This window comes from Chiloscyllium punctatum, chromosome 5 (assembly GCF_047496795.1).
Source record: "Chiloscyllium punctatum isolate Juve2018m chromosome 5, sChiPun1.3, whole genome shotgun sequence".
Classification (NCBI taxonomy): domain Eukaryota; kingdom Metazoa; phylum Chordata; class Chondrichthyes; order Orectolobiformes; family Hemiscylliidae; genus Chiloscyllium; species Chiloscyllium punctatum.
Genome location: NC_092743.1, coordinates 98,908,841 through 98,931,108, shown reverse-complemented (window position 1 = coordinate 98,931,108; position 22,268 = coordinate 98,908,841). Strand labels below are relative to the sequence as shown.

Sequence of the window (22,268 nt, the reverse complement as noted above, 5' to 3'; positions counted from 1 at the left end):
GATTTGACTAGGTAGAGAAGGACGGTGCTGGGGAAGGTTGGGTGGGTCTGGTCAGTGTGTATTTTTGGGGGTCAATGTTTAGTTATTCAGGAGTTAGATGAAGAGTTTTTTTAATTTAACATTTCCTGGCTAAGTATGCATGTAAATAAATTGGATCTGCCCAAATGCTGTGAATCCAACACAGAGACAGACTTTTTTGAAGGGTCCTGGGGAGTAGAGTCATTTACTGTTATTATTACAAATTTGATGAGCAGTTCCCATGAATGTCAGCATATTGGGTCTTCCATGTAGTCCTGACACACACCTTGTGCTGTTTGTCCCATCTCCAATGATTCACAACGGTGGCTTAGTAGTCAGCATTTCTGCCTCATGGCACTAGGGTCCTGGATTCAATTCCCGCCTTGGGTGACTGTTTGTGTGGAGTTTGCACATTCTCCCTGTGTCTGCGTGGGCTTCCTCTAGCTGCTCTGGTCTCCTCCTACTGTCCAAAGATGTGCAGGTCAGGTGAATTGTCCATAGTGTTCAGGGGTGTGTAGGTTAGGTGCATTAGTCAGGGGTAAATGTGGGATAATAGGGTAGGGGTATGGGTTGCGGGGGGTTATTTTTCAGAGGGTCGGTGTGGACTTGTTGGGCCAAGTGGCCTGTTTTCACACTGTAGGGAATCACATCTAACCTGGGCGTCTGTTGTCTCAGCCTTGGATATTCTTTCCTGCAGTTATTTTATGTCCCATCATGGCCTAACTGCAAATTTCACCTCTGTTGTCTTGATGTTGTCTTTGATGCAGTTCCTTGGGACCTATGCTTGCTTTCTTTTGCATGCACATTTCACAGCTCAATTTTGTCCTCCACCACATTAACAGTATTATTCATACTTTCTCTTTGCGCAGTATTCTTAGTCGTATGATTTGACCTTGCTTTTAGTCATTAGCACTTGGTTAACCATTACTCCCACACTCGCATCTTGTTGAAGTCTTTGTGCTATCTTCATATGAACAAGCTGCAATTATAAACCTGCCTTTAAAATGACCCAGTGTGCTTCACAAGAGAATGATCAAATAAAACTTGATTTGCCATGGAGAAATTCGACCAAAATTTAGTCAAAGAGGGATGTTTTAAAAGTGTGCCTTAAAGACATAGAGGTTTCAGGAAGGAATTTCAGTGATTAGGGTTTGTAGAGGTTGGCACCCTTTTTTGCTAACTGTCCTCACAATGCTCTGTGACAGTCTATAACTATCTAATCAAGATGTTCAATCTAATCAAGATAATCACTTAATCAAGATGTTTCCTGATACAAATCTATGCCTTGTAGGTAGAATAACAATGTTACTTGCATGAAACCTTTTATGTCTTTCTAATGGTAGAAAATTGCAATTGCTGTTTTTGTTATGAATTCGTAATTTTTAGAAAGCTTTCTAATTTTGACTCTTGACTACTGCAAGTTGCCAAGGCTTTTTCAATAGCAGCTCCCAAGCCAGAGATCTCCAACACCTGAAAGGACAAAGACAGCAGCTATCTCCTCCTCTTCACATGTCGCTGTACCTTCATTGTTTTTGACTCAAAATCCTAGAGTTTTCTACCTAACAATGGTATGGATGTACCTCTACCACATAGAGAATGAGATTGCTCAGCAAAAAAAAAATGCACTTAGGTGTGTTTCTCAAGGACATTTAGGAATGGGCAATAAGTGCTGCTTCTGCTAGTGTTGCCCACACCCCGAGAATGAATTTCTCTTTTAAAAAATACTTCAAAGCTTTGGCAAATTTACTGCAATATAAACATTTCAGTTTGCTGCACAATAATAATTTATTTATTGCAGCAGTGTACAATTATTGAGTTTTCTTTAGAAAACATAAATATTTAAGGACAGTGGAGACTTTAAAAAAAGATTTGCAATCATATGTATTTGGAAAGGCAAGGACTCATTCAGGATAGTCAACAAGGTTTTGTGCGTGGGGAAACATGTCTCACAAAGTTGATTGAATTTTTTGAAGAAGTAAAAAAGAAGATTGATGAGGGCAGAGCAGTAAATGTGATCTATATGGACTTCAGTAAGGCTTTCGACAAGGTTCCCCATGGGAGACTGATTAGCAAGGTTATATCTCATGGAATACAGGGAGAACTAGCCATTTGGATACAGAACTGGCTCAAAGGTAGAAGACAGAGGGTGGTGGTGGAGGGTTGTTTTTCAGGCTGGAGGCCTGTGACCGGTGGAGTGCCACAAGGATCGGTGCTGGGTCCATTACTTTTCATCATTTGTATATATGATTTGGATGCGAGCATAAGAGGTATAATTAGTAAGTTTGCAGATGACACCAAAATTGGAGGTGTAATGGACAGCGAAGAGGGTTACCTCAGATTACAACAGGATCTGGACCAGATGGGCCAATGGGCTGAGAAGTGGCAGATGGAGTTTAATTCAGATAAATGCGAGGTGCTGCATTTTGGGAAAGCTAAACTTAGCAGGACTTATACACTTAATGGTAAGGTCCTGGGGAGTGTTGCTGAACAAAGAGACCTTGGAGTGCAGATTCATAGTTCCTTAAAAGTGGAGTCGCAGGTAGATAGGATAGTGAAGAAAGCGTTTGGTATGCTTTCCTTTATTGGTCTGAGTTTTGAGAACAGGAGTTGGGAAGTCATGTTGCAGCTGTAAAGGACAGTGGTTAGGCCACTGTTGGAATATTGTGTGCAATTCTGGTCTCCTTCCTATCAGAAAGATGTTGTGAAACTTGAAAGGGTTCAGAAAAGATTTACAAAGGTGTTGCCAGGGTTGGAGGATCTGAGCTATAGGGAGAGTCTGAACAGGCTGGGGCTGTTTTCCCTGGAGCATCGGGGGCTGAGTGGTGACCTTATAGAGGTTTACAAAATTATGCGGTGCATGGATGGGATGAAAAGACAAAGTCTTTTCCCTGGGGTCAGGGAGTCCAGAACGAGAGGGCATAGGTTTAGGGTGAGAGGGGAAAGATATAAAAGAGACCTAAGGGGCAACTTTTTCCACACAGAGGGTGGTACGTGTATGGAATGAGCTGCCAGAAGATGTGGTGGAGGCTGGTACAGTTGCAACATTTAAGAGATATTTGGATGGGTATATGAATAGGAAAGGTTTGGAGGGATATGGGCCGGGTGCTGGCAGGTGGGACTAGATTGCGTTGGGATATCTGGTCAACATGGACGGGTTGGACTGAAGGGTCTGTTTCCATACTGTACATCTCTATGACTCTATACAGATTATTCGAACGAGATGGGCGGGCACTACTTCGTTCGTATTTGGATAATCAATTTGACCTTAAACAAGGGAAGGTGTACTGATCTAATGCTGTGCCCTACCTCAGAGTTTGTTTAAATCTATAATTTTGATGAGTCTGCTAAATAAACAAACTAATATTCGCATTCTGCAAATTGCAGGTTAAACTGGAAAGAACTAAACCCTTACGATCATAAAAATATGTAAAATCCCAACATTAAACAAGATCCCGAATAGCTTCTATGATCACAAGTGCATTTGTCAGTTTCCATGAAATCAGTGTCGCGATAGAAAGACAGAAGCACCATCTTGCGCATGCGTTTACTTTCTTAGCCATTTTTCTCATGTATTTTTAAAAAGGTGCGAAACTTCTACAGGCTGACGTTCACAGAGAACTTATAAAAGAACAGAGAAAGTTGACATGCGACTCGCTTTTGTGCTCCTTTATCTCAGAAAGGCAGAAGCACTGCCTTGCGCATGAGTTTACATTCTCGGCCATCTTTTCATGGACGGCCTGTTAAAGTGACGGGAGTACCCTGTAAAGCACTTACTTTTGCAAAGGGCTGTGTAACTAACCCTTACCTAAAAGATATCCAGCAGCTGATGCTTGAGGTGCTTGTGTTTCTTCGTTTTTGCCAGCGATTTCACATGTTCTTCAGTACAGGTAATCCCAATATACTCACCTCTTTGATGTAACAATTTTGCCGGACCTTGAGATCTTCTTCGGATAATTCGAAATTCGGATAATTGATATTTGGATAATCAAGGTTCCTCTGTAGTGCCTTTCATTATCAGCAGATATCCCATAGTGTTTTACTGTCAATGCAGTACTTTTTAAAGTTAGAATGTAGGAAATGTGGCAGCCAAGTTATGTGCAGCAAGCTCTCACAGTTTAAGAATTAAATAATGTGTTTTGATGAAATGAAGTCTGTTGGCAAGGACTTTCCCTCCTCTTCATTGAAATACTGCCATGGATCTTTTGCATTTACCTGCTTGGCATACATGACTTTGGTTTAACATCCTATTGAAATGACAGTATCTCTGACACTCTCCTGCTCCCTTGGTGCTGAACTTGGGATGCCAACCTGGATTGGTGTGCTCAATTCTAGGATCAGGACTTGAACCATAATCTTCTGACTCAGTGGTGAGAGTACTACCAATTGATAATTTTAAGTGCCTTAATCAGGTGTCCAGCAGTTTTATACATGTTGCATGTTGGAAGTAATAGACAAGAATGAGATTGTTGGAGGAGCATCTTTTGAAAAGATTTGTGAAACCAGTCTTTGTGTTTCTTTTTTGGACCCTTGAGAAACAACACCACAGCAGCCTCAAAGAAGTGTCTGGAACTATAAATTAATCGTGTTTGGCAAAATTTACTCTAATGAGAAATGGACTAAATACACTTTTATGTTGTGATTACTGAAGTATGTAACATATTTAGTAGCTGTCAATAATTTTCTTGCCTGGTTTTGGCTTCAGTTTTTGTATATATATACATAAAGGTACTTAATGCTGTGTGTTATATAATATCAAACTGAGTCTCTTTTGGTTTTATTGCCAGCTCCATGGTTATATGGAAAGTGAACCACTTACTCTACAGCTGTTCATCGGGACAGCAGACGATCGCCTGTTGCGACCCCATGCTTTCTACCAGGTCCATCGAATCACTGGGAAGACAGTTTCCACAAGCAGCCATGAAAACATTATCAATAACACCAAGGTGCTGGAGATTCCACTGTTACCAGAAAACAACATGAGAGCAAAGTAAGCCTAATTTCAAATGTCTCCATCTTCAAAAAAAGACTCCTCTGTTCACATGTTTTACCATGATGTGAAAAGCCATTGCAAAGTAAAATGCTCTTGGAGCTTTTTAAACTAAAGTAATTTTTCTTTCCCTAATCCCATTTTGTACCATTTGCAGATTTTCATTGCCACATAAGTGGACCTTGAAACTTTAATGAGAATCTACTACAAGATTACTTAATACTTCTATTTGTAGGGTATAAATTAATGCAGAAGCCATTAGCTGCAGCATCCAGATTCTGCAATTATCATACACTCTTTACATGCTGTTTGAGTTCATTGTAGATTGCAGGCAGAAAATCATTCCACCATGACCACAGTTTGCATGTCGATCATGGCTCACGCTTGCTTTGGAGTTAGAAGTTCATAGGTTCAACTTCAACTCCAAGTATTGAGCACAAAATCTAGACTGACACTTTATTTTGGTACGGGGTGGGGGAGGAGGTGGGGGGCGGAAGCGGAAATCAGGCAGCACATCTTTTGGTTGGGGTGTTAAACCAAAACCCTGTTAGCCCTATTAAGTGGATGTAAAAATCCCACAACATTATTTTGATGAAAAGCAAGCAACTTCAAACCAGTTGGTCAATACAAATCTCTCAAATAGCATCACAGCATGGTGACTCAGTGGTTATCACTGAGTGCTGCCTCACAGCCCCGGGGACCTGGGTTTGATTCCAGCCTGAGGTGACTGTCTATGTGGAGCTTGTACCTTCTCCCTGTGTCTGTGTGGGCTTCCTCCAGAAGCTCCAGTTTCCTCTATAGTCCAAAGATGTGCAGAATAGGTGGATTGGCCATGTTAAATTGTGCATAGTATCCAGGGATGAGTAGGCTAGATGGATTGGGGGGGGGGGGGGGGGGGGTTACAGGGTTAGGGTAGAGGAGTGGGTCTGTGTGGGATGTTCTTTGGAGGGTCAGTGGGCTGAACGGCTTGCTTCCAAACTTAGTGATTCTGTGACTCTATAAACAAGTTATCTGGTCATCATGCCATTACTGTTTGTGGGAGCTCCACATGGACAAACTTTCTGCCATATTTCCTATATTGTAATGGTGACGACACTTTAGTACATCCTGAAAATTTGAAAAGTAATAGCAAAATGCACTATTTTCTTATGCAGATGGTTCAACAACATGTGCCACCAAAATAAGTTGCACGCTTGTGAGATGCACATGTTTAATGTGTTGATTAAAAATAACTTTTTATGCTAACTTAACTGAAAGGATGTATGTTTAAAATAAATGGTAAGAACTGTTGCTAACTGCTATCACTGAAAAAATATAGGGTGCACTGTTTTAAAGAGTGCTTTTGTTTTTATTTTTAATTTTTGTTAATGATGCAAAAAAATCAAGGTTGTTAAAAGTTGTCATGTATTAAAAAAAAGTCTCCTTGCATTTATCTTGAAATAGGTAGAATGTTCCACATTGTGTCTGAACTTCTGTAATCACTTTGATGTTGCTGTGAAATAATTTCATTGGATACCTTTTGGTCCTGGTTAACTAATTTTCTTGCAGTAATTGTACTAGTTATACAAAACCATTTTCATTCATCTTGGAAATATAGTGTAGTGGTAGCCCTTCAGTATAAAACATTGGACAAGCCTTTTCCCTAGCATGGAATCATAGCAGTTTACATTACAGAAGGAGGCCATTTGACCCATCACATTTATATCAACTTCCGAAATAGCTATCCAGCTAATCGCATTCTCCAGCCCTATCTCTACAGCCGTCTAAATGAATCATTTTCAAATATATATCTAACTCTCTTTTGTAATGTTGTGTGGAATCTGCCTCCGTTACTCTCCCAGGCAGCGCATTCCAAATCCCAACAACTCTCTGTGTAAAGAAATTTCTACTCATGTCACACCTAGCCTATCTTGCTAACAGTCTTGAAATTGTGACACTAGTTACTGACATGGCAACTAGCAGAAACAGAATATCCTTCTTTACCCTGTTAAAATTATTCATAATTTTGAGCACCTCAGTAAGGTCACCCTTAATTTTCTCTGCTCCAAGGAGAATAAACCCAGTTTCTGTAATCTTTCCTTGTGTCTAAAATCTCTCATTCCTGATATCATTTTAGTAAATCTCTTTTATTCTCTCTCCATGCTTCAATGTCTTTTCTTAATAACTGAAAACAATACTCCAAATGTGGCCTGAACAACAATTTGTAGAGGAGTAGCATCACCTCCTTGCTTTTATACTCTATGCCTTTATTTATAAACCCAAGGACCCTATAAATCTTTTAAACAACTGTTTTCATTTCCCAGCCACCTTCAGAGAATTATGCACGTGAACCTGAAGGTCCGTTTGATCTTGTACTCACCTCAAAGGTGTACCATGGGGCCTGTATTGCCTTTCTTCAACCAAAATGCACGAACTCAGATTTTTCTGCATTGAAATTCATTTACCAATTTGGCCAACTTGTCAATGTCTTCTGAAGTCGCTCAGCATCATTCTCACAATTCGCAAAACTCACTATCATTCTTACAATCCACTATCCTCCCTAGTTTAGTATCATCTGCAAATTTAGACTTTGCCCTTAACACCCATCTCCAAATCATTTATATAAATCAGTAAAAGCATTGAGCCCTGGGAAACATCACTTTCAACTTGTCTCCAATCTGAGAAATGCCCATCTATACCTATCCTCTCTTTCCTATATTTTCGACAACTCTAAACTATGCTGTCAAGAGCCTGCTAATCTCAGACACTTTTAATTTGCCATGTTGCACAGTATCAAATGTTTTTTGGAAGTCCAAACATACAGTACTAACCTCATCCACCGCCTGTTAACATTTTGTCAAAGAACTCAGTCACATTTGTCAGACATGACCTGCCCTTGACAAAGCCATGCTGACTGTCTTATATTAACATATTTTTCTCTGTAGTGTGTATATTTACTTTTATCTTGTATTATAGCCTCCATCAGTTTTCCCACTATTGACGTCAAGCTGACAGGTCTGTAGTTACCTGGGTCATCTTTTGCCCCTTTCTTAAACAGTGGTGTCACATTTGCAGTTCCCCAGTCCCCCAGGACTAGTCCTGTGTTCAGAGAGGCCTAGAAAATTTGTGTCAGCAGCTCTGCAATTTGTTCCCATACCCTTGTCAGCAATCTAGGATATGGCCCATCTGGATCTGATGATTACTAAATCTGGTGTGTTGCCAGGCTTTTTAGTGCCTCTACTTTATACCATAAGAATATAAGAAGTAGGAACAGGAATAGGCCATTCAGCTCATCAAGTCTGGTCCGCGATTCAATAGGATCATGGCTGATCTGACATTCTTAATGTTCATCTCCTGCCCTTTTTCCGTAACTCTTGATTCCTTTACAGATCAAGAATCTACCTAGTTCAGCCTTAAATATACACAAGAACTCTGGCCAAAAAAATCTCTGTGGCAATGAGTTCCAAAGACTCAACCCTCTGATAAGGAGTTCCTCCTAATCTCAGTCTTAAATTGGTGCTCCTTTAGTCTGCGACTATGCCCTCTAGTCCTAGACTTGCCCATGAGGGGAAACATCCTCTCAGCATTTACCCTGTCAAGCCTCTTAAAAATCGTACGTGTTTCAATGAGTTCACGTCTCATTCTTAGAACATAAAACATAGAAAAGTACAGCACAGAACAGGTTCTTTAACCCATGATGTTGCACTGAGGATTAATGCTAATGTGAAATAAAATAACTTAACCTACGCACCCCTCAATTCACTGCTGTCCATGTACATGTACAGCAGTCACTTAAATGTCCCTAATGACTCTGCTTCCACCACCACCACATGCATTCACAACTCTCTGCATAAAGAGCCTTCCTCTGACGTCCCCTCTATACCTTTCTCCTATTATCTTAAAGCCATGACCCCTCATGCCAGTCAGACCTGTCCTGGGAAAAAGTCTCAGGCTATTGACTCTATCCATGCCTCTCATTACCTTGTATACCTCGATCAGGTCACCTTTCTTCCTCCTTCTCTCCAGAGAGAAAAGTCTGAGCTTAGTCACCCTCTCTTCATGAGGCAAGCCCTCTAGTCCAGGCAGCATCCTGGTAAACGTTCTTTGCACCCTCTCCAAAGCCTCTATAGCTTTCCTATAGTAGGGCGACCAGAACTGGGCACAATATTCCAAGTGTGGTCTCACTAGGGACTTGTAGAGCTGTAGCAAAACCTTGCAGCTGTTAAACTTGATCCCCCTGTTAATGAAAGCCAAAACACCATGCTTCCTTTACAATTCTAGCCACTTGGGTGGCAACTTTGAGAGATCTATGTACTTGAACACCAAGATCCCTCTGTTCCTCCACACTACCAAGAATCCTGTCTTTTATCCTATATTCAGCATTCCGGTTCAATCTTCCAAAATGCATCACTTCGCATTTATCCAGGTTGAACTCCATCTGCCATTTCTCAGCCCAGCTCTGCATCCTGTCAATGTTGCGCAGCAGCCTGCAAAACCCTTGATACTATTAATGGTACCTCCAACCTTTGTGTCATCAGCAAATTTACTAACCCACTCCTCAACCTCCTCATCCACGTCATTTATAAAAACTACAAAGAGCAGAGGCCCAAGAACAGAGCCCTGCGGCACACCACTCAACACTGTCCTCCAGGCAGAATACTTTCCATCTACAACCACTCTCTGCCTTTTGTCAGCCAACCAATTCTCAATCCAGTCAGCCAAATCTCCCTGTATCCCATACCTCCTGACTTTATGAATGAGCCTACCATGGGGAACCTTATCAAATGCCTTGCTGAAATCCATATACATCACAACCACTGTTCAACCTTTGTCAACCTGTCTTGTTACCTCCTCAAAGAACTCAATAATATTTGTGAGGCATGACCTGCCCCTCACAAAGCCATGCTGACTCCCTTTAATCACACTATGCTTTTTCAAATTGTAATAAATCCTATCCCTTAGAATTCTTTCCAAAACCTTGCTGACCACAGACATAAGACTGACTGGTCTGTAATTGCCAGGGATTTCCCTATTACCCTTCTTGAAAAGAGGAACAACATTCACCTCCTTCTAACCCAGGTATAACTCCCATGGAGAGTGAGGAAGCAAAGAGTGAGTAAAGTTTCAACCTGTTTAACCTTTGCTCATAAGATAATCCCTCCATCAGAGGGATCCTTCTAGGGAATCTTCTCTGAGTTGCCTCCTGTGAAATGATATCTTTCCTTAAATAAGTGGACCAAAACTGCCCATAGTGCTCCAGATATAGTCTCACCAGTTTCTGGATTAGTGGTGCTGGAAGAGCACAGCAGTTCAGGCAGCATCTGCTGTGCTCTTCCAGCACCACTAATCCAGAATCTGGTTTCCAGCATCTGCAGTCATTGTTTTTACCTCCATAGTCTCACCAGTGCCTGTTGCAGTAAAATTTCCCTACTCTTATATTCCAACTCCCTTGAAATAAGGGCCAACATTCCATTGATCTTCTTGATAACCTGCTGCACTTGTGTGCTAGCTTCCTGTATTTTGTGCACCAGCACCTCAAATCCCTTTGTGTTGCAGCTTTCTACAGTTTTTCTATATTTAAATAATATTCTGTTCTTTTATTCTCTCTTCCAAAATGAACGCTTCACATTTTCCCACATTATACTTCATTTGCCAACTTTTTGTCCACTTATTTATTGATCACTATGGCAGCACAATTGCTCAGTTGCTCAACACCCACATTTTCAACTGGATCATTGTCACCATTTTCCTAATCCGATAATGACAGAAGCAAAGCATGCATTTAGTACCTCTGCCATTCCTTTTGCTTCAGCGAACAGTTTACCCTACTTGTTCCATGTGGATGCCACGACATCCTTCATTAATCTTTTGGTATTGATATATTTCTTTTACTGCAGTCTGCCATCCTTTCCTATTGCTTGTTCTTAGCCTTCCTTATTCCAGCCTTCGCCTGTATCCCGCATTATAGTAGTTAATGTTTTACTGAATCAGTAAACTGATGTTAGATTGAAACTTAGAATAGGCAGAGGTAAGAAATGGAACAACTTTTGGAAAGTCATTAAATTGCGTATATTTTGCCACTATCCTTTTGTCACTTAGAACAGAAGCACAATGGTTTTAGGATTAGAAGATTGATGGATGATTTGAATGCAATGGTCAAAAGCAACAGTGAAGATAAACTGTTTTCACTGGTTGGAAGTTTAAGAATGTTGTGTGTTTCATATATCCCAGTTCTATGTGGAGATGAGATTAGTTTCCATGATTGTAGCAACTTTATTCAGTATTTTATGCAGTGCTTTATATGTCTTTTATATGATTCTAGCTCTGCATTCCAACTTTTTCGACAGCTTTGTTTACTTTTCTCAGAGTCCACTCCCTGGTTTAAGCAATTAAGCACAGTGAGTCCAATAATCAACAGATTCCATAGTCAAACAGACCATTGAATCCAACACGGACCACAGGGTATAGTCTAAAAATTAAAGCCAGACCTTTCAGAAGTGAAATAACGATACGCATGGGCGTATTCAGCATAAATAATAATTGACGATAGGTAATTGTACCTTTTGAACTTGAGATTGAGAAATAAGACCATAAGACATAGGTGTGGAAGTAAGGCCATTCGGCCCATCGAGTCCACTCCGCCGTTCAATCGTGGCTGATGGGCATTTCAACTCCACTTACCCGCATTCTCCCCGTAGCCCTTAATTCCTTTTGACATCAAGAATTTATCAATCTCTGCCTTGAACACATTTAGCTTCCTGGCTTCCACGGCACTTTGCGGCAATGAATTCCACAGACCCACCACTCTCTGGCTGAAGAAATGTCTCTGCATTTCTGTTCAGAATTTACCCCCTCTAATTCTAAAGCTGTGTCCACAGGTCCTAGTCTCCTCGACTAACAGAAACAATTTCCTAGCGTCCACCCTTTCCAAGCCAAGTATTATCTTGTAAGTTTCTATTAGATTTACCCTTAATCTTCCAAACTCCAATAAATACAATCCCAGGATCCTCAGCCATTCCTCGTATGTTAGACCTACCATTCCAGGGATCATCCATGTGAATCTCCGCTGGACACGCTCCAGTGCCAGTATGTCCTTCCTGAGGTGTGGGGACCAAAACTGGACACAGTACTCCAAATGGGGCCTAACCAGAGCTTTATAAAGTCTCAGTAGCTCAACGGTACTTTTATATTCCAACCCTCTTGAGATAAATGACAACATTGCATTCGCTTTCTTAATCACAGACTCAACCTGCATGTTTACCTTTAGAGAATCCTCAACTAGCACTCCCAGATCCCTTTGTACTTTGGCTTTATGAATTTTCTCACAGTTTAGAAAGTAGTCCATGCTTGTATTCTTTTTTCCAAAGTGCAAGACCTCGCATTTGCTCACATTGAATTCCATCAGCCATTTCCTGGACCACTCTCCCAAACTGTCTCGATCCTTCTGCAGCCTCCCCACCTCATCAGTACTACCTGCCTGTCCACCTAACTTCATATCATCGGCAAACTTCGCTAGAATGCCCCCAGTCCCTTCATCCAGATCATTAATATATAACGTGAACAGCTGCGGCCCCAACACTGAACCCTGCGGGACACCGCTTGTCACCGGCTGCCAGTCTGAAAAAGAACCTTTTATCCCAACTCTCTGCCTTCTGTCAGACATCTAATCCTCAATCCATACCAGTAGCTCACCTCGAACACCATGGACCCTCACCTTACTCAGCAGCGTCCTGTGTGGTACCTTACCAAAGGCCTTTTGGAAGTCTAAATAGACCACACCCACTGGGTTTCCCTGGTCTAACCTACTTGTCACCTCTTCAAAGAATTCCAACAGGTTTGTCAGGCACGACCTCCCCTTACTAAATCCATGTTGACTTGTTCTAATCCGACCCTGGTCTTCCAAGAATTTAGAAACCTCATCCTTAATGATGGATTCTAGAATTTTACCAACAACTGAGGTTAGGCTAATTGGCCTATAATTTTCCATCTTTTGTCTTGATCCTTTCTTGAACAAGGGGGTTACAACAGCGATCTTCCAATCATCCGGGACTTTCCCTGACTCCAGTGAATTTTGAAAGATCTCAACCAGCACCTCCGCTATTTCCTCAGCCACCTCCCTCAGAACTCTAGGATGTAGCCCATCGGGGCCAGGAGATTTATCAATTTGAAGACCTTTTAGCTTTTCTAGCACTTTCTCTTTTGTAATGGCAACCATACTTAACTTAGCCCCCTGACTCCCTTTAATTGTTGGGATATTGCTTATGTCTTCCACTGTGTTGACTGACGCAAAGTACTTATTAAATTCTCCAGCTATTTCCTTATCTCCCATCACTAGCCTTCCAGCATCAGTTTGAAGTGGCTCGATGTCTACTTTTGCCTGTCGTTTGTTTCTTATGTATTGAAAGAAGCTTTTACTATCATTTCTAATATTACTGGCTAGCCTACCTTCATATTTGATCCTCTCCTTCTTTATTTCTCTCTTTATTATCCTCTGTTTGTTTTTGTAGCCTTCCCAATCTTCTGATTTTCCAGTGCTCTTGGCCACTTTATAGGATCTCTCTTTTTCTTTAATACATTTCCTGACTTCCTTTGTCAGCCATGGCTATCTAATCCCTCCCCGGATAATCTTTCTTTTCTTGGGGATTAACCTCTGTACAGTGTCCTCAATTATACCCACAAACTCCTGCCATTTTTGCTCTACTGTCTTCACTCGGCTCTGCTTCCAGTCTATTTTCGTTAGTTCCTCTCTCATGCCCTCATAATTACCTTTATTTAACTGTAACACCATTACATCTGATTTTGCCTTCTCTCTTTCAAACTGCAGACTGAACTCTACCATATTATGATCGCTGCTTCCTAAGTGTTCCCTTACTTTAAGATCTTTTTATAAAGTCTGGTTCATTACATAGCACTAGGTCCAGAATAGCCTGCTCCCTTGTGGGCTCCATGACAAGCTGTTCCAAAAAGCTATCCTTTAAGCATTCCATGAATTCCCTTTCTTTGGATCCACTGGCAACATTATTTACCCAGTCCACCTGCATATTGAAGTCTCCCATGATCATCGTGACCTTGCCTTTCTGACATGCCTTCTCTATTTCCCGGTACATGTTGTGCCCCTGGTCCTGACCACTGTTCGGAGGTCTGTACATAACTCCCATTATGTTTTTTTTGCCTTTGTGGTTCCTCAATTCCACCCACACAAACTCCACATCATCCGACGCTATGTCATTTAGTGCCATAGATTTAATTTGTCCTTAACTAACAAGGCAACCCCGCCCCCTCTGCCTGCCTCCCTATCTTTTCGATAAGTTGAAAATCCTTGGATGCTTAACTGCCAGTCCTGACCCCCCCCGTAACCACGTCTCTGTGATGCCTACCACATCAAAATCATTCACGATGACCTGTGCCATTAGTTCATCTGCTTTGTTCTGAATGCTACGAGCATTCAGGTAAAGTGCCTTAATGCTAACTTTCTTATCATTAGAGATGTTACAAGTCATAAGATGTCCTTAGTTATCCTTCCTTTTTGCTGCATTCCCAGACTGCCTCAAGTTTAAATTCGCCTGCACACATGCTATCCTGCTGCTTATCTTTCCATTTAACTCCATACTCCCTGTCGCTTTCACTTTTCCTTCCCCCCAATTCAGAAGTTTAAAGTCCTACTGACCACCCTATTTATCCTCTTCGCTAGAACATTGGTACCTGATCGGTTTAGGTGGAGACTGTCCTAACGGTACAGATCCCCCCGGTTCCAAAGCTTATGCCAATGCCCCATGAAGTGGGATCCCTCTTTCCCACGCCAATCCCTTAGCCACGTGTTTACTTCCCTAATTTTCTTATCCCTATGCCAATTGGCACGTGGATCGGGCAGTAATCCGGAGATTATGACCCTTGAGGATCTGTACTTCAATTTCCTTCCTTTAGATAACAAATTTCCTTTAGATAACAAATTGTTATTATCTAAAGTTATAAAGAAGCATGATAAAAAATGGGCTATATGGAGTTATGTCACAAATCTGCCATGATATCACTGAATGGTGAGACAGGCTTGAGGAGCTAACAGCCCATTCCTGTTTTGTACACGAAATAGCAAATGTCACCATCACCAAGCTTCCATGCAATTATAACACAGACCTTTCCTGGAAATGAACATAGGTAATTTTCAATGTTTTGGAATTTAATGGTGACACTCAATCTTCTGTAACACACCTGAAACTTCTCTTCAAACAACATTTGTATGTTTTTATGCTCTGTTTTGTCACAGTTTAGCTTTGTATTATGTGAATGAGTTCAGTTCTACCTGCTTTTTTAGTATCATGTCTTAAGTATTTCCTTTTACTTCAGTTGGCCTAACTCAACATTTTTAAAAGTCAATCTGCTGTCTAAGTACTGTTGTACCATGTTGCCAGCAGTTTCTAAATGAATTTTCCCTGGTTTAAGTCTGGTTGTACAAAAAGGCCATAAATTGCAACAGTAAACCTATCTATTATTTAGCTGGATAAACATTTTTTACAGGTTGCAGTCAGGTGATAAACAATTCAAATCCTATCATGTTTATTATAGCTGGAAAAATAATTTAGGTTTAAAAATCTGTCTTTATAATAACAAAACTATTTTTTTTGTCATCCAACAGTATTGATTGTGCTGGGATACTGAAACTTAGGAATTCTGATATTGAGCTGAGGAAAGGCGAGACTGATATTGGAAGGAAGAATACGAGAGTGAGACTAGTCTTTCGTGTACATATTCCACAACCTAACGGTAGAACTATCTCACTGCAGGTTTCATCAAACCCAATTGAATGCTGTAAGTATAATTCACTTTCTGCTTTAGGTAGATTGAATTGTGGTGGTGGCATTGTGTAATGTCACTGAATTAGTAATCCAGAGTCCCAAGTTGATGTTCTGAGGACATGTGTTCAAATCCCACTGCAGCAGATGGTGAAATTTAAATTCAATAAATATTGAGAATTTGTTTTTTTTAAAAACTAGGCTAATGGTGACCATGTAAGCACTATTGATTGTCTTAAAAACCCATTACCTTCACTAGCATTCCTTTTTGGGAAGGAAATCCGCCATCCTCGCAAGGTCTGGCCTAAGTGTGACACCAGATCCATAGCAATATGGTTGACTCTTAACTGCTGTCTGAAATGGTCCAGAAAGCTACTTAGTTCTTGGACCATTATGGTAGGACAATAAATGCTCACCTTTCAAGTAATACTCTCATCCCATAAATGAATAAACCAAAAACTAAATGCGAATTATTCTGAATGCCTATCATAACTTTAGATGGGGGTAAGTTCAGTGCTCCCACTGGAAGAATAAACCCTGAGTGCAGACCAGAAACAGAGCTGTAACCTTGCATCATTGACCTGCCAACTTGCCCTTCATTTTGAGTATTTCTACTTTGAACATGGGAGCTGTGCACTTATGTTCTTTGTTTGCCTGTAGCCTCTCTCAAACAGAGGGGCTTGGCACACACTCACTTGCACCATATAATAGCATCACAAGATTACGAGCTTTGCACAGCTCACTTACACCTTTTATGGAAAGAAATCTGCCATTCTTACCCAGTCTGGCCTGTGTGTGCATCTAGATTCACAGCAAATCACTCAGTTTAAAGGCAGTTAGCAATGTGCAACAAATGCTGTCCTAGCCAGTGATGTCCACATCCCAGGAAAAAATAAAAAAAGAAAGTTGGCAATGGCTATGTTTAAATGAAATAAGTTGCAATTATATGCTTTTACTTGATTCTGTTTAGATTTTGCACAGTAATATTTTAGGAGGCACGAGAAAACTTGCATAACTAGAAGTTTTGTACATGCTTTTCCAATAGCATTGTTTGTAGTGAGACTTGTCACCTTACATTTCCTCCTGACAGGCTGGTAAAACTCTGTAAACAGCTGTATGTGCATAATACCACCAAGGTGCATTACATTCTGCACAGCACATGAGACTACATAAACGAAGAAAGTTATTTGTCTATATTTTCTGCTTATAGGAGTTACTGATATATATAAAAACTCTGAAAAGGACTGTGTCACAAACACTAATATTAACATTATCCACTTCCAAATACTTGTCTGAGCACCATCTAGCTTTCGTTTTAGATTTGTCTTTCTCTTTCAATGTTGTTCTTCTGTTGGAACCTTCTCTAAGTTGTATGTTCTGCGTGCATGAACTTGAAATGATTATGAATTATGCAGCCATGTGGTTGAGTACAACTGACCTCAATTTTATTCAGTACTGATTCATGGTAGAATCTTCAGCATAACTGATAGGTGTAGCTCAGAACCAAACCAGAAAACCAACAATTGGGAAAACTAAATTTCATAAAATTTCTTGTAGCAACAGCAGGGAAAAAACGTAGTGTTATTGTGAAGAAACATGTTGCCTAATGTTGAGCTGGGTGTAAAAGTCATTGCGGAGTTACATGTTAGTTTGCCTTACATTTAACACTACATTATAGACGTCTATATTGAGGTTGACTGGATGCAGGCATGCTTGCTTTATGTGTGATTTCTGGTACTGATTAGTACCATCCGCTGAATCTTATTTTAGCCAAAATGGTTTTTCAGTGGTTAGTCTTAGTGCAATATTCCAGCACATGGTAAATTGACTCTGTAATGTTTACACCTTCAACTCATACAATGCACCTACAACCTCTAATTGTGTATACCCTATCTTTAATCAATGCTTCTCTGACTTTCTTAATGCACAATTTCAAACAAAATACCCATGATTTTATTTGATACAACAGAAAACCCAAAATTTTATATATCATACGACAATTTACTATCTTGACAATTTGAGTGAAGGGTAGTGTGTGACTCACTTGGGCATGGATTCACATTCAAAACTATGCGGAGAAAGTAAGTTGAGAAGGTTGTGAAGCTAATGTACAAATAGAAAAAGTAATACAAAAGGCTAATTGTATGCTAGACTTTACCACAATGTAGTTAGATTAAAAGAAAATTAGATAGTGATGTTTTAATTATTCAGAATCTTAGTCATGCACCGTCTGGAACAGTGCGTACTGTTTTGAGGGCCAACAATGAAAAAAGGCAAAAATCATCTTAAGAGACAAAATTGGAAGTTCACCAGAATTGTACCAGGGCTTAAGAGACCAGCTTGAGGACAGGTTGCATCAACTTGATTTGACATGCATAGACCTAGTACGATCAGAGCATTGAACGTGTGGTGTAAAGTGTTTGGTGTGGGAGGAATGGGTTTCAAATCATGAGACCCTGACATTAGTATTAGGGATTCTGGATTAGTGGTGCTGGAAGAGCAGAGCAGTTCAGGCAGCATCTGAGGAGCAGCAAAATCGACGTTTTGGGCAAAAGCCCTTCATTAGGAAGACTATCTGTGGAACTGTATCTATTCTGTTGGGATGGTTTTCTCTTGAACCATGCTGTGACCATCGTCAGATATTCAGGTGGAATTTTATATTTGTCTTTGCGGTAGAAAACACTAAAAGTCTCCCAAAATTAGTAGGAAGAGTCAAAAGGAAGGGAGGAATGTAAGATAGTCACTACCGTGAATGGAAAGGTTATCTGACAAGCAAATGAGCCGGATGACGAGACTTCTGACCCTGATGACTGTGGAGTATAACAGCGGGAAATGTGGTAGAGGAAAATATAATATATAAATGGAAAACGACTGCAGTGCAAAAGGATCTGGGTGTCCTGAATCCTTAAAAGTTAGTATGTAAGCAAAACAAGTAGTTAGGAAGATAAGTGGAATGTTGGCCTTTATTTCAAGAGGGGAAAGTATAAAAGAAGGGAAGTCTATTTATGACTGTGCAGGTTTTTAGTGAGTCTACACCTTGAGTACTGTATACAGTTTTATTTTCCTTATTTAAGGAGGGAAATACTTCCAGTGGAGACAGTGCAAAGAGCATTCACTAGATTGATTCCAAGGATGCAGGGAATGTCTTTGGAGGAAAGATTGAACCAGTTGGGCATGCGTTTGTCGGAGTTAATAAGAATGAAACATGATTTTATTGAAGCACATAAGGTTTAGAGGGGGTTTGGCAAAGCAAATGCTGAAGATATTTTCCCTTGTAAGGGAGGACAGAACAAGTGGCATAGTTTCAAAATAAAGGGCTTTTGCCCGAAACGTCGATTTCGCTGCTCGTTGGATTCTGCCTGAACTGCTGTGCTCTTCCAGCACCACTAATCCAGTAGTTTCAAAATACGTTGAGGCAGAAATTAGGATGATTTTCTTCTTGGAAGATTCTGAAACTTTGACATGCTGTGCCATGTTAAATTAAGTATATTAAAAGCTAGGTTTGACAGATTTTTGATCTTCTTTGAGAGGTGAAGCTTTTGGGGACAGTTAAAAAATCAGAATTAAGTCCATAATCAGATCAGCTGTTGAATGGAATTGCAAGCTGAAAGGGCATTGTGGATTACTTCTCGTACATTTTAATGTTCTGTTCTTAGGTAAGGCATCAAGCTAAAAAGTGAAGGATAGGGTTTTTAGGTGCATCGAAATTTAGAAAGTTAATGAGAAAGGTCAAGGACAAGTGCAGGGCTGTGATACAGGTTATGACAACCAATGCTTACCAGGAAGGGACAGAGTCTACAAACATAACACTGCACCAGGAAATAGTGTCAGAGTAGGGAAATGGTAATAAATGAAAATCAAAGACTTGTTATCTGAATGCAGCATTTATAACAATTTGGGAGTATTGATGGCACAAAGGGAAATAAATGGGTATGATAATTATTGCAGAAATATGGTGACCAAGACTGGGGAATAAATATTCAAGTGTGCTAGACATTTCTGAGTGATGTGCAAAGGAAAGCATAAGGTGGGATAGCTTTGTTAGTAAAGAAAGGGATCAATACATCAGTGAGTCATGATATTAGCTCAGAAGATCAAGTTGCCGAATCAATTTTTAGGTGGACCTAAGATTCAGAAAGGGCAATGAAGCAATTATAGACTCCCCTTAATCTATCAGTGGAGTATAAATAAACAAATAATGAGGCCTTGTAAGAAAAATACAGTAATTGTGAGCAACTTCCATGTTCATTTAGATTGGATAACCTTGAGAATAAGTGCATTTGGGACAGTTTCTTCGAATGATAAAATGCGGAATCAACCAGGGAACAGGTTATTTAAGATCTGGTATGTGTAATAAGGCGTTATTAATTATTGATTGCACAGTAAAGATTTCTGTAGGGAAGAGTGAAAATAACCTGATAAAGTATCACATTCAATTTGTGGGTGACAAACCTGCATCTGAATGTATTGATTATAAGGCAATTGCAAAGGTATGTGACAGAACTGGCTAAAGTATATTTGCAAAATAGATTAAAAGATAAGACAGTGTATGGACATTTCAGGACATAGTTAATAATTTCCAATAAAGATATATCCCATGAAAAAAGGAAGACTGTGAGAAAGGCAAATAGTCCATGACAAAGTAAGAAACTGTAGGATTGTATTAAATTGAAAGCACATGCATACAATTGTGAGCATTAGTGGTAGGCCAGAAGATTCGGAGAGAGACATGGTTGATCTGTACCTCAGTGGAACCTTCTTCATCTCAGTCCCAATTCCATGTGTTCCCCGCACTACGAATATAGAGCCAATTTGATCATGCAATGTTTTTCTAAATGCATGGTAAAGACTTTCTTAGTAAAATGTACCACCACGTTCCCAGTGATGTTGGTTAGCTGTACTGTAGTTCCTCATTTTATTCTCTCTCTTTCTTGCTAACTTCTAAGCTGCTGGAAATGTTCCAATATTTGGTGAACTTAGGAAAAACTGTGACCAGCATGTCCACTTCTCTGCAGCTATCACTTTAGAACCCAAGGACGTAGGTCATTGAGTCCTGGAGGTTTGCCAAATTTGAGTTCCTTGAGTTGTTTCAGTCCTTTTTCTCTGCTGATATTGTAACCTTTTCAGAGCGGCCATGAACCATGAGCCCAAGAAGCTGTCTGGATCCCACAAAAACTGTGGGAGTCCATGAGATGTGTACTCTCTTGGTTGAACTAGCCGAATGACAATGCAGGGCTGAGGGTCACTATCACTTCCTTATCCCAGGCCAGCGGAAATTACTAGCTCTGGGTTTGGGGATGGGAATCCTGGAATCAACCCAACGCTGAAACTCTGGGTTGAAGCATTCTTATGATTTGAAGGGGTTATGTGTGATTTTATGAGGTGTTTAAAAAGATTAAAGTGAGCATCTAAACAATTCTTGTTACTCAGTTTTCTTCTGTTATCTTGAGACACTGGCCTTGACTGTTAAGGGACTCATGGAATATAACAGTCAACAGTCTCAATGCACATCTGTGATACAAACTCTACTAATGTTTAAAATGCTGTATTTATACAAATTGAATATATTCTGTCAGGTTAAAGTCACATTTTACTTCGTCACATCTAGGTCTGCTTGCATCCATTCTTGTCCAAAGTCATCAATTTTGGACCTATGTTAGTACAGTTTAGGACGTTACCGAGACTTTATTCCTCCCAGCTAATAAAAAATAGTGAAGAGCAAGCAACCTAAAACCAATTCTTATGTGATATCACCAATAACCAGTGTTAATACAGAAAGCACTGCTTTGAATAGTAACTTTCTGCCAATGAAAATGTATGGCTCTTCAGTTGACCCAAATTTTTCCCTCCAATCCTGTAGGACTACATTTTGCCTTGTGTGAAAACTCTATTTACGCAAAAAAAGCCCTTATTCATCCAGTTCATTAAAGTGAATCAAAGTTTTTTAGTATGACATTAGATCAAAAAAATTCCCAGGGAAGCTTCGCAGTCTCCCTTTGGGGTTATTACAGAAGAAATCCATGTGGAATTTCAGCCCGGCATCAATTTTGTGAAGCAAAGCTTGGTGCAAGACTGAAATGGTAACAAACAAAGGATTGAATACTTTTGTCATTCAGTTTTAGACCTTGGACAATTTTGCACTTTAGTAACAGAGAGCTGATGTCAGGAATCGCTTAAATTGTAGATAATGCTTCCTAAACTGTTTGATTGAAAAGCATTTGCACTGTTAGTGGGAGGAGGCAGTATGGGACTGAGGGTGTTATAATTGTCTTTGCGTTTGCAGCTACCTGTTCAATAATTCTAGAAGTAGAAATACATCTATTTAAGGCTGTTATCTAAATTAAAGCTTGCATAACACTCTGAAAAAGTAAAATATAAACAATTTATATCCATTTTTTGATTCTAATCACTGGATTGGAAACTGTGCTTTATACTGTTTTAATTTTCCTCAGACAATCAAATGAGTACATTAGCAATTGCAGAGTTATTGTAGC

At 40.1% G+C, this 22,268-nt stretch overlaps 1 protein-coding gene across 3 annotated transcripts in view; it reads left to right on the top strand.

Moving 5' to 3' along the window:
• nfatc1 (nuclear factor of activated T cells 1) overlaps window positions 1-22,268 on the top strand; it is a 283,786-nt gene that overhangs the window by 75,330 nt on the left and 186,188 nt on the right. For all 3 annotated transcript variants that reach the window (XM_072570842.1, XM_072570841.1, XM_072570840.1), the window contains 2 exons: window positions 4,803-5,005; window positions 15,618-15,790. In XM_072570842.1, the coding sequence (XP_072426943.1) occupies window positions 4,803-5,005; window positions 15,618-15,790 (376 nt within the window). The remainder of the gene's footprint in view (window positions 1-4,802; window positions 5,006-15,617; window positions 15,791-22,268) is intronic.